The sequence below is a fragment of the Gymnoscopelus microlampas genome, assembly GCF_963454915.1.
Source record: "Gymnoscopelus microlampas genome assembly, chromosome: 20".
Classification (NCBI taxonomy): Eukaryota; Metazoa; Chordata; class Actinopteri; order Myctophiformes; family Myctophidae; genus Gymnoscopelus; species Gymnoscopelus microlampas.
This window is the reverse complement of record NC_139957.1, coordinates 12227852-12245885: the sequence shown is the minus strand read 5'-3', so window position 1 is coordinate 12245885 and position 18034 is coordinate 12227852. Positions and strand designations below refer to the sequence as shown.

At 45.8% G+C, this 18034-nt stretch overlaps 1 protein-coding gene across 1 annotated transcript in view; it reads right to left on the bottom strand.

Moving 5' to 3' along the window:
* Positions 1–17769, bottom strand: part of LOC311035710 (uncharacterized protein) — a 23361-nt gene extending 5592 nt beyond the window's left edge. The window contains exons 1-6 of the mRNA XM_084044085.1: positions 17625–17769; positions 7746–7840; positions 6165–6212; positions 5551–5599; positions 5123–5203; positions 3281–3346 (exon numbers count right to left, since the gene is read on the bottom strand). Coding sequence (XP_083900211.1) covers positions 3281–3346; positions 5123–5203; positions 5551–5599; positions 6165–6212; positions 7746–7792 — 291 coding nt within the window. The 5' untranslated portion in view covers positions 7793–7840; positions 17625–17769. The remainder of the gene's footprint in view (positions 1–3280; positions 3347–5122; positions 5204–5550; positions 5600–6164; positions 6213–7745; positions 7841–17624) is intronic.
* Positions 17770–18034: the final 265 nt, after the last annotated feature.

Sequence of the window (18034 nt, the reverse complement as noted above, 5' to 3'; positions counted from 1 at the left end):
GTGAAAGAACTACAACGCAATAAGCGCTTCTCGATGGTGTCACATCCGGTCTCGCCAAGATCCCGCCCCTTGCAGCTGCTGATTGGTTCGCACACGCAGCGGTGCGGGTAGCGCTACTCTCTGAGCGATCCCAGATGGAGGCTGGATTGTGAACATGTGAAGCTCAATACCGCCCCCCATCTGGAGTCGGAGGCGGAGTCAGGTTACTTTAAACTTATATGCGTCGGCTAATTGAAAATAGCCGATCTACAAGCTCACTTGAGCTTTAGACCTGCTATTTTCAAAACTCTTGCAATAAAATGTGGAATATTTGGAGTATACATTCTAACAACACAAATGCTCACTGGCTGGCACAAAATATTTTCATGAAAATATGTTTTAGAACCACTGGTTTAAATAATAATTACATAAAATATTCCAAAATATTCCAAATATTCCAAGTTTTATTGTAAGAGTTTTTGAAAAATAGCAGATCTACAAGCTCACAACGCGTTGCTTCGCGACTTGAGTACATTTACTCAAGTATTGTACTTTTAGAGGTATGGTACAATTAGAGGTAATTTACTTAACTGGAGTATTTCCAATATTCAATACTTTTACTTCTACTCCATTACATCTCTTAGAGATTTGTAGGCCTTGGCCTACTTTTACTCTACTATTATTTGAACACTTTAGTTACTAGTTACTTTGTAGATTTTGATTATTATTAAAAAACATACATTAACCACTTCAGCCCTATACATTTCGTCCATTTGAAAATAAACGATCTAATGCGTCACAATGTAGATTGTGAGTAAAAGTACTCGCGATGCGACGCATTGTGAGTACTTTTTTGCCATAAAAGGTACAAAAAGGACAAATTTGACCGTGGCTATTTTCACTTTATCGATAAAATAATAATAATAATCTTTGTGCAGCAGGATGGGCGTTGGTTCCCACGCTACCCACGGCCAATCCTCCGCCCACTCATCAGTAGGCTGATTGGTACCAGTATTAATTCATTCAATGCCATTAAAAAACATAGTCTATTTGTCACAGTGCCAGAGATTTTTTTTCTCAAAGGTGAGTGTTTTCACTCACCTTTGAGAAATGATGATCAGAGGAGCAGAGTTTGTACCATCAACATTAAGCTCAGGACTGAACAATGGATAGAGTTTCTCAGTGAAGGTGCAACCAGTGAAAGAGTAGAGATGAACTCTGGCCTCCACATCATAAAAGGACACCAGACCCTCCTCATAATCCACAAACACTCCCACTTTCTGGACCTCCTCTCTTACAGGGAGGAGGACAGGAGGGCTAGCAAGAGCCGTGTACTCATTTCTATTCCTCAACCTTATAGAGAAGTAACCTTTTTTGGGGGTCAGTGTGATTTGTCCCTTCCTGTTGATGGACTCTCTGACCACTCCTAGATCCCACCCAGTCTTCCCTTTAACCTGAACCTCATAGTAAAACCTTCCTGAGGAGAAGCTTTGTTTTCCTAAGACAATGGCAACTGGACAGAATCTCTCTTTGTTGTGTGGGAGATTCTTCTTTATGTCTCCAGTATTCCGTTCCACCCTACCTCATCCTCAGACAGGATGAGGTAGGGACTCGCTGTATCAGGGTCCAGAGTCACATCCACTGCATGTTGCTGGATCCTCCTCAGCTCAACATCACTCAGCTTCTCCATCTCTTGACTGGGTGTTAGGGCTCGGATTATGGCTAGGAGTATGGCTAGGAAGGCTAGTACAGTGAAGATATCTGTTTTGGTTAGGACAGATTTAGCAGGTTCTTCCTCCGGTTCTTCAGTATGATCCTTTCAAATCAATGATATTATAGGTTAACGTGAGATAATCATCATTTACTCTTACTTATTACTCTTACTCAGTGATTCTCAACGTTGTGCATTTCAAGGACCCCCAGTTGGATATACATTAGACCATGGACCCCCATTTGAAATCTCTGGGACCTCAATCTACAATGTAAAATGCTCAGTGTTAATTTAACTCTCAAGAGTGTACAAATGGACCCATAAGGATCCATTTAGTTCCATTTGTACACTCTCAGAGTAACAGATCTGTAAGGCTTCATTTGTAACACTGGTGATCCCCAGACCCAACGTTGGGAACCAGTGAAGTAGATAAACATTACAATTATAATTTACAACTAGAAAGTACTGTTCCTGAAGAAACAGTGTGGGATCGCTAAGAATGTTGCTGGTATTGAGTATTGATAGTGTTAGTGTTAAATGTTTGAAAGGTTCTAAAGGTTTGAAAGGTTTGAAAGGTTTGAAAGGTTCTAAAGGTTTGAAAGGTTCTAAAAGTTTGAAAAGTTTGAAAGGTTTGAAAGGTTTGAAAGGTTTAATGTTTTAAATGTTCTAAAGGTTTTAAAGGTCTACGGTTCTAAAGGTTTTAAAAGTGTTAAAGGTTTGAAAGGTTTGTAGTTTTTTAGGGTAAAACAGTGATTGCTAGGGTCTAATAGGCGGTTGATATGGTCTAATAGGCAGTTTCTAGGGTCTAATATGCGGTTGCTAGGGTCTAATAGGCGGTTGCTAAGGTAAAACTGTGGTTGCTAGGGTCTGATAGCCGGTTGCGAGGGGTCTAATAGGCGGTTGCTAGGGTAAAACAGGTGGTTGCTAGGGTCTAATAAGTGGTTGCTAGGGTCTAATAGGGGGTTGCTAAGGTCTGATATGCAGTTTATATGGTCTAATATGCGGTTGCTAGGGTACAAAAGGTGGTTGCTAGGGTAAAACAGTGGTTGCTAGGGTCTAATAGGCTGTTGCTAGGGTATAATAGGTGGTTGCCAGGCTTTAATATGGTGTTGCTAGGGTCTAATAAGCAGTTGCTAAGCTCCACTGTAGCTGAATGGCATTTCCCCATTGAAATGAATGGGATTTTTAAAGCAATTAAAAGTGAAATATCTCTAAAAGCACAATTGTTTAAAAAAATTCAAATGGTAGCCGATATGTCCTAAGTATGCTGAACGTTATAGAGTTGGAACGGAGTTTCTAGCTAAAAGTATGAATTTCCCCATTGAAATTAATGGGGTTTTTTTTGCAGTAAAAAGTGAAATATCTCTAAAAGTACAAATTATTTCAAAAATTCAAATGGTAGCCGATATGTCCTAAGTAGGCCAAACGTTGAAGAGTTGGAACGGAGTTTGTAGCTAAAAGTATGAAGGACTAGTTAGCCGCCAAAAAACGGGCGGAATATATAATAAATAGTGGCAATAACATTAGTGTGCTCGCTTTAGCGATCCCACAATTACTTTTTATTAATGACTTTAGGTAAAATACAAATACCTGCTGCTCTTTGATCTTCTTCTTCTTGACTTTCTTCTCTGTTGTCTTCTCTTCCTCCAGAGAACCCTCCAAATGCACAATAATACATTTGTACATCTTTATTCAGCAGGGGTTAGGGTTAGAAAAAACATCACATCCACTTCATATTTCAATTAACATGTATAGGCATTTGTGTGTGTGTTTGTGTGTGTTGGGAGGCATGCTCAAGATCAGTGTTGGGAGTAACTCGTTACTGAGTTGACGAGTTACTTACGTAACTAGTTAACAAGACTCGCCCTAAAACACGCTCGCTCCCATCTTTTTCGCGGACAAGCAGTTCTTGTATTCTTGTATTTGTTTTACTGAGGATAAGGTTAGGAATAAGGTTAGGTTTAGGCATAGTTTTACTGAGATTACATTTAGTAATAAGGTTAGGTTTAGACATAGTTTTACTGAGGTTACGTTTAGGAATAAGGTTAGGTTTAGACATAGTTTTACTGAGGTTACGTTTAGGAATAAGGTTAGGTTTAGGCATAGTTTTACTGAGGTTACGTTTAGGAATACCAGGTGAATACCGCCGTATTTGCCCAGCGGTGACTGTGTTTTGGGGCGAGTGTTTTGGTATTTGTGGAAACCACTGCACGCCCGGGTATTTAGAACGATGATAGCCTAGTAGCCTAGTAAGCCTACTCACTCCACCACATCTCCACAACTGAAGAGAAAATGCACGCTAAAGTTAATGTGTAAACAGCACAACACATGGTGGTCTGTCTGATCATACAGCATGCCCAAAACAAGAGCAAACAGTCACGTCACGTGAGAAAAACAGAACACCCCAGCAGTAGTGTCACACAGGTGGCTACCCTAAGCATCTCCCAATATGGTATGGAACATCTTGTTCTTAATCTGATCAATCTGATCATTTTCGTTGCGTATTTAATAGCAAATAGGTGTCAATGCTTACTAGGAATACAGGATAGGTGGGCACAATAGGGACATCTGGGCAGCTCGATGTAAAATTTGCTATTTTTTCCAAAATATAAAAAAAATATGGGATTTGTTTACTGTATTTTAAGTCGAATAAATGAACATGCATTTAATAAATGAATCAATTGGCCTATATACTGTACAGTAGTGCCCATATGAAGAACAGCTCTGAGCATACAATAATTACAATATAATGACATTATTTATTGATTTTTTTTTTTTTTAAAGATAACTAAAACGTAATAAGTAATATAGTACATTACTCTTGCTCAGACAGTAATATTGTAAATAAATATATTACTTAAATTGAAGGTAATAAGTAATATGTAAAAAATATAAAGTAACTTACCCAACACTGCTCAAGATGAACATAATGTGTGCCTTTACAATGGAATGTGATGGTGGATCAAGAGCATTGCCATTGTTTAGACAACTATTTAAGTTTCATACTGAACTTTATTGTTTGGTTTGTTACCGTTGTATATAATATATATCAATTTGTGTTTATGTAGCAGAGTGGCTCAGAGCCTCTGCCTGAAGACCAAAAAAGGCTAACAAGGGAGAAATTACCATTTAGGCTAGTGGTTAAGCTATTGGCTTTCCATGCAAGAGACCAGAGTTTGATTGCCAAGTGTTACATTTACAGTGGAGCTAACAACACTGCAGAGCTGAAGACTCTGGTGCTAGACAGGAGGAATTGGAGGACAGTGATCCAGGAGTCCTGAGTTGGTGTCAGATAGTCTGAACTCTCACATCACATCCATTTGTAACACATGTGATCCCCAGACCCAACGTTGGGAACCAGTGAAGTAGATAAACATTACAATTATAATTTACCCTTACTTTTATTAATGACTTTAGGTAAAATAAAAATACCTGCTGCTCTTTGTTCTTGTTTCTTTTGACACTCAGGTCACGCAGGTCCATGTGGAGTGTCTTCTCTTCCTCCAGAGAACCCTCCAAATGCACAATAATACATTTGTACATCTTTATTCAGCAGGGGTTAGGGTTAGAAAAAACATCACATCCACTTCATATTTCATGTGTGTGTGTGTGTGTGTGTGTGTGTGTGTGTGTGTGTGTGTGTGTGTGTGTGTGTGTGTGTGTGTGTGTGTGTGTGTGTGTGTGTGTGTGTGTGTGTGTGTGTGTGTGTGTGTGTGTGTGTGGTGTCTCACATCACATCCATACTGAATGTATCTACTGGTGTCAGATAGTCTGAACTCTCACATCACATCCACACCCAACGGGTTCACATCTCAACCAATACGTTTTGTATGAATAAAAGATGTTGTAAACTGACTCACCAGATATGTTTGATGATCCTGATCAGAGAGATCCTTCTTCTGGGGGTCTCTGTAGAGGAATCACACACACACACGCACGCACGCGCACACACACGCACACACACACACACACACACACACACACACACACACACACACACACACACACACACACACACACACACACACACACACACACACACACACACACACACACACACACACACACACACACTACATTTCATGACTCATGACTAAATTATTATGCACATTAGACACAGCTGTGGGATTGATCACACAGCTGAGCTAGCTAGTAATCACTGTGTATGCGCACTGCGTGCGTCGCCACGTGTCTGTGACTGAGTGTGTCGGTGCGTTTTAACAGCGGGCAATACTGGGCGATATCGTCCAAAAAGATAAAGAAAATCCATCTTTCATCGCCCCCCCCCGCCCACTTCGCCCGATCGCCGGCTCTCATAGACTTTCATTATATTTTTGGACGATGTCGCCCAGTATTGCCCGCTGTTAAAACGCACCGTGAGTGTGCGTGCATCTGAGAGAGAGAGAGAGAGAGACAGTATGTCAAACAAGCAGTGTCAAAGATCCAGGGGCCATCGTGGACTCGCTGTCCTTACCGTGCTGAGAGAATGATTTCCATCAGTACACCAGTCTGTCCCATCAGTCTGAGAAAAACAAGAAAAGAAAGAATGACAGAGAGAGAGAGAGAGAGAGAGAGAGAGAGAGAGAGAGAGAGAGAGAGAGAGAGAGAGAGAGAGAGAGAGAGAGAGAGAGAGAGAGAGAGAGAGAGAGAGAGAGAGAGAGAGAGAGAGAGAGAGAGAGAGAGAGAGAGAGAGAGAGAGAGAGAGAGAGAGAGAGAGAGAGAGAGAGAGAGAGAGAGAGAGAGAGAGAGAGAGGTTAAATCTATGAAAAAAGCGATAATTTGCGGAAATTTGCGCTTACAGTATTGATTGATTGATTGAATATTTTATTGGCAGAAAGTACAGTTAAAACACTTTTTCTAAAAGGTCCGTCCAAAAAAGTCCTTGCGGTCTTGTTTCCATTGATGTCCTTGGTATTCAATTCATAAACATAATATTCATAGACAGGGTTGCTTATTGCTCTCACAGAATAAATGGCAACACTGGAAGTGTCGGGGGAGAAAAGTAAACACTGTGTGGATTTATGATGAGACAGAAACTATATACAGAAGACAGTATAAAATTGACTCGTATCAAAAGTAAAAGTACTCATCTTGCAGAATGTCCCATTTCAAGTTTTCAAATGTATAAAAACCTTTTGAAAATAGCAGATCTACAAGCTCTATGAGCTTGTAGATCTCTGTGAGCTGTAGATCTCAGCCCTATATAGGCTACATTTTGGCCATTTGAAAATAGCCATCTACGTTGCATCGCGATGTAAATTGTGAGTAAAAGTAAAAAGAAGGAGAGAGAAGTGCTGCAGGGATCATTCAGTGGCTCTGAGATAGGTGCTCTTTGGTGACACAGGTAGGATCAATTAAACAAAAAGGCACATTCATTTGCCTTGCTCTTAATAAACCTATACAATTTTTCACATGAGACGGAGTGCCTTGGAATTCTTTTCTTTTTAAGTCTGCATTTCACACCTTTTTGGCAAACAGTACTTCTTTGGAAATCCTTTTTGTTTTTTTGTGTGAGTAAAAGTACTCACAACGTCACAAGGACTGGAGTACTTTTACTTTTGGTAGTACATTTTTCTACCAATACTTTTGTACCTTTACTGAAATACATTTTGAATTGACTTTTACTTGTAAGGGAGTAGTTCTACATTGCAGTATTCATTCTTTTACTTACGTAAAACATGTGAATACTTTTGTCCACCACTGGTTATGAACAATACTGATGGCTTGAGGTGGCTAAAGTGGCCAACGTGAAATCGCGCAAAGACACCCAACTTAATGTTTTGAGGTCAAAAATAATAATAAATTAATTCAAAAACGAGAAAAACCCGAAAAAAATAATAAGAAATTAATAAATAACCGCGTGTGCGCGAGGCACGCAAGAGGCATGGGGGTCCCACTTTCGAAGAACCTGTCCCCCCACCCAAGAATCCTGTCATCGGCCCTGCTGATTGTAATTGTGTCTTTTCTTTTTTGCACATGCAAATTACATAATGCAGCATAATATAAGCATGAGATCACTTTGTTGTGTTATTTGTTGTCTTTCAAGTGATCTTACTTTGTGTCTGAAGATTCATCATCACTGAAATTAGTAGAGAAATCCATTGAGGTGTCACTCCCACAGCTGGGTGTTGGAGAACCGAGGATGAATTTCTGGAATCATAAAAAAACAAAACAATTCTATGATCATGAGAAGGGGGAAAAAATCACTTTGCTGCATATACCCAGACACAGTGGTGGCTTATCCAACGGGCTTGAGGTGCTGAAGCACAGGGCACCAACCCTTGGGGGGGCACCAAACGGGGTAAAAAAAAAAAAAAAAAAGACGAATTTAGAGCGTCCGTTTCTTCCGCGCAGCACTAGCCACCCCCCCCCCCCCTCCCGTTGAAAAAACGGTGCCGGGGGCCACCAAACCGGGTCCAAGCACCAGGCACCACGAAGGGTTAATCCGCCCCTGCCCAGACATTATTTACAGTGTGGCTGAAGAACAGGTATTTCTGTACAGTTTGATATCCCCTCAAAAGAGCAAAGGTGATTGATGGACATGTTGTGACATGTATGAAGGCACAAAACACCTCACGCTATGAAAGCCTTAAAGGTTTCATGACGTTCAGTTTTACCACACATTAAAAGTCTTTGTCATGGTCCTTCAAACGTGTATAGAAAGTTTTAACAAAAAAATCCAATCCATGGCAGGTGTTTTTCTCTCACATTTCTAAAGCCTTTTCAACTGCAATGAAAAAAATACATCTTTGCCTGCGGGTGTCGCTGGTAAGGGATTTTGCCTGTCAATCATCGCCTCTGCTCCGCCCCCCCCCCCCCCCACAAAGGAAAGGATAGGGGAGGGGAGGGGTCAGGAGGAGAGTGGGCGGGATTAATCGGCTGTGACCTCACTGCCGAAGGGCCAAGCTCAGATTACTTTTCAGCTTAATTATTCAGAAAACTCCAGACCACAGAAAATCCACTGAATGTTCAAAGTTCAGATTTTTGGTGTGTAATTGAGGTCATAAAACCCCCCAAAAAGCATAAAACATAAAAAAAGTGAAAATGAATGTCATAGAACCTTTAAATACCTGTGAAGTGAAAGTCAAACATGAGGATTGTAACATTTGGATCATAGTTGATAATCTATGCATGTAAATATGAAGGGCATATCTCGAGGTTACGAATGTAACCCCGGTTTCTTTAGAATTCGGAGTAACATACTCACTATGGGATATCAGCGCCTCCTGGCGATGAACAGAGCTACATACCATAAACTCCCGGGCCATTCATTGGCTGAGAAGGGTATGTCACGTGTCCGGTAGACCGGAACCGGCTTAAAGCCGGTCGCGTGACGTGGCTCATCCTCTTTAACAACCGCTCTCTGCATGCAGATGCACACAAACAGGGGTGTTAGGTGAGTATGTTACTCCGAATTCTAAAGAAACCGGGGTTACATTCGTAACCTTGAGTTTCTTGTCAAATTCTCCGTAACATACTCACTATGGGATTCATAAACCCCCCTGGGGCTTATAGCCATACGGAAACCCTCCCAGTCCCGCACGCCCCCTTGCCGTAAGGCCCCGCCCCCACGGGCGTGACCTCCGGCCTCACGGGAGCCCCGGCCCCCCGGGCCGGGGTGCGGGATATAGAAAAAAGGTAGACCCTGACAGACTAAGTCTTCCTTATTGAACTAATGAACAGACACAAGTCTGTCCCAAAAGTGAAACACAAGGAAACAGGGCCTCCTCCCCTGGGACCCTACCAGGGTGGTCCCGAGGGGACTCAGGAGAAGGAAGGCAGGAGAGAGAAAAAACAGGGTAACAAAACCCTGTCCAAACCTCCCCCACTCTAGCTAGAGACAGCCGCTACGCCCAGGACAGCGTGCGTCACTGACGACGCCGCCACGTCCAGGCTGCAGGAAGCCGCAAAAGTTGATGGAGACGACCAGTTTGCCGCCTCGCAAACCTCCTGGACCGAAACTCCCCTGGAGAGAGCCCAGGATGCAGCCATGCCTCTAGTAGAGTGAGCCTTCAGTCCTTCTGGAACTGGAGCGCCACCACTGACGTAGGCCAGCCTAATGGCATCCAAGATCCATCTAGAAAGCGTCGCCCTAGCCACCGCCTTCCTCCGACCACATGGTCTGAAGGAGACAAAAGCTGTGACGACGACCGGCCGATCACTGTCCACTGGCAGCAGAGCTTCAGAGCCCTCCCTGGGCAAAGACAGTGCAGCCGCTCATCCTTCGCTGAAACGAAAGGAGGTGGATGAAAAACAGCTCAAACGGGGCCTGGGTCACCAACCCGTTCTTGGGAGCAAACGCTAAGTTGGGTTTAAACAAAACCCTCCTGTTGTTGCCCGAGAACCTCAAGCATTCCGAACTCACCGAGAGTGCATGCATGTCACTAACCCGTTTTGAAACTGACGATCTGCGGATCTACAGACTCAAACGGCTCGAACGGTGGACGGCAAAGGGCCCCCAGTACCACCGCCAGGTCCCTGGCCGGGAAAGAGGCCTAGTAACCGGTCTGGCCCGCCTGGCCCGTTTCAAAAAACGACGCACCAGAGGATGTCGGCCAACCGTCATGCCACCGAAACCTTCGTGACAAGCGGAAAAGGCCGCCTGGTACCCCTTAACCGTCGAGAAACCAGACCCTGACTCAACCTGCCATGCAGGAAGACGAGGATGCTGCGCACCGGGGCCTGGAAAACCACCACTGGCGGTGATAGTTCCAGAGACCAAGACACGAACATGTTCCATCTATCGTTGTGCACAGCCCTCGTGGAAACGGCCCTCGCGCCCTGGATGGTAGTCACCACCTCAGGGGGCAGGCCACACAAAGTCAAAATCTCCCTCTCACGGGCCAGACCCACAGGTCTAGGTCCTGAGGCCGCTTGTGGAAAATCTCGTACCCTGCCTGTCGTAACAGATCTCTGTTCGGGGGGAGGGGCCAGGGCTCGTCGCAGAGGGGAGGATTATTCCTGACCTCCATGCGCCCCACGCCAGTGCCACCAGCGGCACTGACAGTCCGTGGAGTCTGACCCTCTCCATTGTTGAGAGGACCAACTCCAGTGACGGGAACGCATAAAGCAGTTCAGTCGGCCAAAACTGGCCCAGATCTGGCTCGTTATCTCCGGAGGAGAGGCCAATCTGCGTACCAAAAAACGCCCCTGGACAACAGAGTCGCACCGCTGTTCAGGAGGCCCGGTACATGTGAGGCTCTGAAAGACGCAAGGCGCGCGTCGCACCACAGCGTCAGATCGCCAGCTAGCTTTGTCCAACACCGGAGAGGCCAGGCCTCCCTGCTTGTTGACATAGCACAAGGTCGCGCTGTTGTCGGTCCTGAACAGGACATGACAACCTCGAAACCGAGCCTTGCAATGTCTGACCGTCAGAAAAGACCGTCATCAGCTCCAAGTAGTTGATGTGGGCCGTCTGTAGACTGGGACCCCACACCCCCTTGACCGAGCGGCTCTCGTGGACGGCACCCATTCAGTGAGGTTAACGTCCGTGGTAATGACCTTCCGCGAGACCACAGCACCCATTCTGACCCTTTGGACATAAGGGTTGCGTCTGACCACGGTCTAATCGTGTCCATGCACCGTGGGGATACCTGGACCTTCTGATAACCTCAGGTGGACGGGACTCCAAGACCCCGCATCCACCTCTGGGGAAAAAGGGGTCACAAGTGGGGCTTGTCTAAACGAAACAGGTGTAAGGCCGAAGTCATGAGACCCGCCGCCGGCAAGCATAGCCTGTATGTGACTTGTCGCCTCACGCGAGAAGACCATAGGCCCAAAAGCTGTCTATCCCGTCCCGGGACAGACGCCTGTGAGCCTGGTCTAGCCCAGCGAGATCCCCATGAAGGTGGTCTGCTGAGACGGAGGTCGATGCTGGTCCACCAATCCCCTTAACGCACCGTCTGTAGCAGAGACGCGGACGTCAAAATCCGGAAACAAACACCTTGTTTGACATAGGAGGTTTATGCATAAAGGCATGTGGAAAACACACCAGTACAACCACAGTGTGTTGTTGTTGATCAGGGGAGCTGACCAGTACAACCACAGTGTGTCACTGCCGTACTGAAAAAGAGCAGTACCCACACAGTGTAACACTTACAGCAAAGGTCGTCGGGATCGGGAGTCGAACCTGCGACGCGCTGTCAGGCTGGATTACCAGCATGTGGTATGCACCTGGACCGCTAGGCCAGCGGACGCCCTGAAGTACCGGAATAGTAAACAGTTCCGGACTGCAAACTCTCCAACAAGCTGCGCCACAGCAAGCGAGTTGGGGGGGGGGGGGGGCTCTGATGTCACCCAGTCCCGCGGAGAACGCGCACGTTTCCGACGGGACCGGTGATGTCGTCACGTGGTCCAGCGGACTGCTTTGAGGCCTCCCGACCCAAGGGGAAAACCCTTCAGTTAGGCAGTTTGCGGCAAAAGCTGCAGTCTGAACAGTTCATTCAAATGATTTGCAATGTTTTTCCCCCCGCACAGGTTCAGAGGCTGAGCCGTGGTGGTAGGTGGCCACCGTGGTGTTGCTTTAGCGTGGCTGGCTATGCACTGTACCAAAAAACAACACTGCAAGTGTTGATGATAGTAAGGCTAGTCGGCGGCTAAGTGAAAACAACAGTAGCCTGACTGGAAGTCTTTAGTCAAGGCTAAACCCACCATGAGCCACGACAATGTTGGCATCCGTTCCCATGGAGACCAATGATGCCGTCACGTAATCCCACGGACCCGCACGAGCAACGTCCGTTAGGGAGCGTGGAAAGGTAGCGGTGTTCAGATAAAACTTGTATTCTGACCATGTGACATTGGTGTAAAATCACTCCTCTGTGTTTGTATAGGAGTGATTTTACAGCTTTAGCGTGGCTGGCTAAGCACTGTACCAAAAAACAACACTGCAAGTGTTGATGATAGTAAGGCTAGTCAGCCGCTAAGTGAAAACAACAGTAGCCTGACTGGAAGTCTAAGCTTTAGTCAAGGCTAAACCCACCATGAGCCACGACAATGTTGGCATCCGTTCCCATGGAGACCAATGATGTCGTCACGTAATCCCACGGACCCGCACGAGCAACGCCCGTTAGGGAGCGTGGAAAGGTAGCGGTGATAGTGGCCACCGCAGTGTCGCTTTTAGCGGGGCTGGCCATGTGCTGCACTAAAAAACAACACTGCTATGTGTTGTTGTTAGTGAGGCTAGATAGCTGCTAAGTGAAACAACAGTAAGCAGTTATCAAACATTCGAAAGTTGTAAACCTTCAAATATTTGTTGAGGCTGCTGGACCCTACGCATGAGAAAAACAATACTTTGTCTGTCATGGGGGTTTTTGTGGAGAATTGCAGCCTGCAACCCTTCAGTATTGTGTGCAACAACACCCAAGGATTCGGCTTGCAATATTTCCATTGTTCCACACCCCGAGCGAACGGGTCGGTGGGGGCTGATGACGTCATCGGCCGCTCGGAGCTCAACATTCGGTTCGTCCGTCGTCGCCGCTCGCCGGTTCCCATGGAAACCAACGGCGCTGCCGATTGGACAGGCGGGGCCGTGCGCGTTAGTAACGCTGGCTTGCCCGGGGGACTCGGAGGAGTCACGTGACTGGTCACGGGAAAATTTACCCGACGTCAGAAATAAGCCTACCTCGGCCGTCGTCTCTGCGCGGAGTGTCGACAAAGTTATCCTCTCTTTAGGAGGCGCCCCCGTCGTATTCCAGCGGCAGACGAGAAAATGGCGGAGACAGAGGTCCGCTCTTTCTGACTCAAGCACTTCCGGTTCACAGTGGCGCTTGATCGCTTCCTGTGAGACGGAAGGCAAAACCGCCGTGACCCTGTTCCACTGGCGCTTTGGCGCCCTCGGCGGACAAAGGTGGCGTCGGTTTTGTTATTACCTCCAAATGATTTATTCCCTTCATATGATCCAAAACATGCACAGATGTTGTCCCAGCAATGTCCGGGGCACCGGAATTCGGGTGTACCCGGGCATTGTGGGCTCATGGGATGATGACACTGATCCATTGCATGCACAGATGTTATCCCAGCAATATCTGCCACACCGGAATTCGGGCGTTGCAGATATTGACGGGCTTATTTGGATAACAACATTGATTCAAAGCATCATGTAATGAGAACATTGGAGCAGAGAAGCCGTCGGTACGGGGACTCCACTGCACCGTTGTTCTAGGACATGTGAAATAACGAGCTGGTTTGTAACATGTAACACATTTATTTTCTTTGGCAGAAATAATGGTACCTTTAAACACACATTCGTTTTCATTACACAGTCTTTTGGCACTTGAGGAGCCGTTCCTGGCCCTGTCCAACGAGGCCTGACAAGCCACTGTCCTCGTCCCCAGCATATGAAAAATGGCTTATGAATGATTCATTGCAAGCACAGCTGTTAACCCAGCAATCTTTGAAACACCGGTGTTCGGGCGCTTCAGCTATTGTGGGCTAAGGGCTTATATAGAAAACATTGGAGCAGAGAGGCCCTCGGTACGTTGACTCCACTGCTCTCTGCTGTTCTAGGACATGTGAGATAACGAGCTGGTTTGCAACATGTAACACATTTATTTTCTTTGGCAGAAAAAAATTGTACCTTAAACACACACATTCGTTTTTATTACACACGGGGGTGTTGAACCGGTCTGTGCACCGGTGAGTCTGCTAATGTGCAAATGTACTTTGGAACATGTGAAATGAAACAAAAGTAGGCACAGGAACAGTAAACAGCATGAGACGTTTTAACATATTGTATGAAAAAACAACATGTGTACAAATGGCACCCGATGAAACCGTTCACGGTTGTTCTCATCCTGGAGCCTCCTTTCCCTGGATGCCGGATTGGAGGTGCAGGGGGCAGGAGGGCGGCCAGCCCTTGCTGTCTGGTGCTAGGAGGAGGCGTAGTCTGGGCCTACCTGGACCTGGAAGCTGCCTCGTCCCTTGTGGTAAAACGCCGGCTCGGCTGCGGTCTTTAGACGCCCCCGAGCGGGGTTACTCGTTACACAGAGTGAGAAGGCTAACACGCTGGTGTAGTCCTAGCGAGGCTATAGCTAAGCTAGAACAGCACCGCTAATAACCTGTTGCTTAGTTAAGCTAGCTGGGTGTTGTTAAGCCAATAAAAACACTGCCTGACTGGAGCGATGTTAACTAGCAAAGCAGCTAACGTAGCTAGTCTGGGCTAACTCACTCAAGAGGCTCCTGCCTCGTTCTCCCCCTCGTCCATGCTGCCGTCGCCTGGAGCCCTTGTTGTCCTCTGGCGACGTACTGCCGTCCCTTGTAGATGGCTGGGAGGAGGGGGAAGAAGAGCCGCTAGTAGGCTGTACCTGGCTGGGCCCACCAGGCACAGCTCGCGCAGCTGCTGGAGTGCCGTGTTCAACGGCCGGTGTGGCAGCATGGTGGAGTCGCGAGCCGTGGCTTGCGCAGCTCGGAGGCTCCGGGGCTGCTGGAGGGCCCATGGTGATCTGGGCGGGCACGCACGCGGTGGGGCCACCACGCACGTTCCCTGGGCCGGCGATGCGGGGTGTCTCTGGAGTACTGCCGTCCCCGATCTAGGACGAATCCCCGCTACTTCCTTCGACTCGTGCCCTGGCCTTGGCCAGGCGCTGTCGAGGTGTGGTTCCTCCAATGCAGGGCTAGCGTTGAGTGTTTGCTAGTAAGCTAACGCTAACGCTAGGCTAGGCTTTAACACAGCGACCGACGGAGAGCTAGGCTAGTTAGCTTTAGCTGCTAGGCTAAAGCATTAGCTGCTAGGCTAAAGCATTAGCTGCTAACTCTGGCTTGACCGTGCTAGCACGTGAGGAGGAAAACAAGTAGTAAGATAAGTTTAGAAAGAAGAAGATAGCCGCGGGAGCGGAACTAAAGGATTTAAGGACTAAAAACCCGTGGGTAGGTACAGGTACCACCGCCGTGGGCTAAAGCTGGTTTCAGTCCGGAGAAATCGAATAGTTTCAGAATAATTTGTTTTAGTATGTCTTAAGCCGTGTTACATCTGCCATGCAGAGAAGCAAAAAGGGGATGAGCCACGTCACGCGACCGGCTTTAAGCCGGTTCCGGTCTACCGGACACGTGACATACCCTTCTCAGCCAATGAATGGCCCGGGAGTTTATGGTATGTAGCTCTGTTCATCGCCAGGAGGCGCTGATATCCCATAGTGAGTATGTTACGGAGAATTTGACAAGAAACTCTCAGTTATGCCAACATTGTTGTGGAGCATCTAGAAGTGGATCAGGTGCTCTTCCTTTGGTCGCCTCCGTGACCTTGGGCGGAGTGTCCCTATGTTCCCTCACAACAAACACTAACCTTAATCCTAACCCCAAGTCTAACCGTAAATGAAGGGAACATAGGCATGACCCCGCCTTGGGTGGTCATCTACAAACAACACTAAATATAAGAAGCACTAAGTGAGAATAGCAGCATGTCAACGATGAAAATAGATAGACCTTTATTGATCCCATACAGACAATTCAGGTGCCAGAGGCAGCACAGCAGCTAAGAATAGAATTCTGTTTAAATGTTTTGGGACTACGGATGGAAATTAGCTTCAAGCTAAATCCGGCATTTTTGCACCTAATCATAGTATGTAATTCATACATCATGTTTTAGTGTTCATCAATCTACGACAAGCAGGTCAAAAGTTAGGGCAAAATATAGGAATTTAAAAATATCGACCAATCACAAAAGGGGGTGGAGCCAGGTTACACCAATGAAAGACAAGGACTCTGATCTGAGCCCAAGGACATCATCCACAAGTCTGTATGGCAATCAGCTCAAACGTAAAATAGGAAAAAAAGGGAAACCTTGACCTTGTATATCTGCTATTTTCACTTCCTGTTTTGCGGTGAAACATGGACGTTTTTTCGCGCTTTTGATAACTTTTCATTGTTAAGGTCTTTTGTGTAAGCTGAGCAAGTTTGAGATGGATCAGACAATCCTCCTTTGTTAAAGTACGACCCATACTAATGGCATAAAATGCACTGAGACGCCACAGTAAATTCAAAATGGTTGACTTCCTGTTGGGTTTAGGTCATGGGTCCAAAATACTTTTTTGTAAGTCGGGACATGACACAGGTGTGTGCCAATTTCTATACATTGTGGGGCTTCAACATCAAAACTTTGTAGGGGGTGCTATTGAGCCATTAGGCCACGCCCCTTTTTGAGACTATTAAAATATGACATTTTAGCCACTTGTGATATGTGTACAAAGTTGCGCAACTTTTTGAGTACGTTTAGGCCCTCAAAAATGTGATTCATTTGTGCGAAGACTAATCTTTGCAATTTCAATAGGGCTTCGTATGGTGCAGTGCTCAGGCTCTAAATAAAGCTGCAAGCAGCGATGATCGGGCCCTCGCACCTCTGTCCACATTAGGGGAAGATATCGACCAATCAGAACAGGGAGCAGAGCTAAGTATAACTGTAATGAAGAACAAGGATTTTCAACCGAGTCCAGCGAGGTGATTCATGACTATGTACAACAAACGTACTGTTCGAAAGTTATGTCCAAATATAGAAACAATGAAATATCAGAATAGGGGCTGGGGCTCAGTAACTCCAATGAAGGACAATGACTCTCAACCGAGTCTAATGACAAAACTCACAAGTCGGTACGACAAACCGTTAAAAAATTATAGCAAAAACTCAAAATGGTAAAAGGTATGGTAAAAGGCTTTTTGGAAGTTTAAAAGCTTCCCTTTATTTGTTCAGTTTATGGTGGGATTACAAATGTGTACTTAAAAATCTTAGATAAAAATAGAAAATAATAATATAATTAAAATCTAGGAAGGTTTCATGCCGGTCTGATCAGATTTATAAATGCCATAATTTAGGCTTGTTGTAAAAAATAATTTATTATTAGGTTTTTATTTTTTGAAGAGAAGGTTCCATTTAGATCTCATTCAGCTTTAAATACAGGCCAGTCTAAATGTGGTAGGTCCAAAATGTTTTAGATAATAAACCTACCCAGGGTGAAGATCTGCTGTTGAAGGGAGTTTCAAGCGACCGGCGCAGCCAACTGTCACCCACAGAGTAGATCTGACATCAAATATGCTTCATCTCAACATAGAGAAATGTGTGATCGAGGTGCAGGAGAAAAAGCCTGCCGATGCTCTCGTGAGAATACGGTATTCCCCAGACATGAGTGTGCGTGCGGAGGTGACTGTTCAAGACGGCGAATGTTCGAGAAGTGAGTGTGTGTGTGTGTGTGTGTGTGTGTGTGTGTGTGTGTGTGTGTGTGTGTGTGTGTGTGCAGCTCACATACAGGATGTAAAACCACAAAAAAGAGCAACAACACACAGACCTGATTCCTGGCTTATAAGTGGTCGCGCACGAAAAAACAGTAAAGAAGGGTGAATATTTCTTTGAAATGAGTG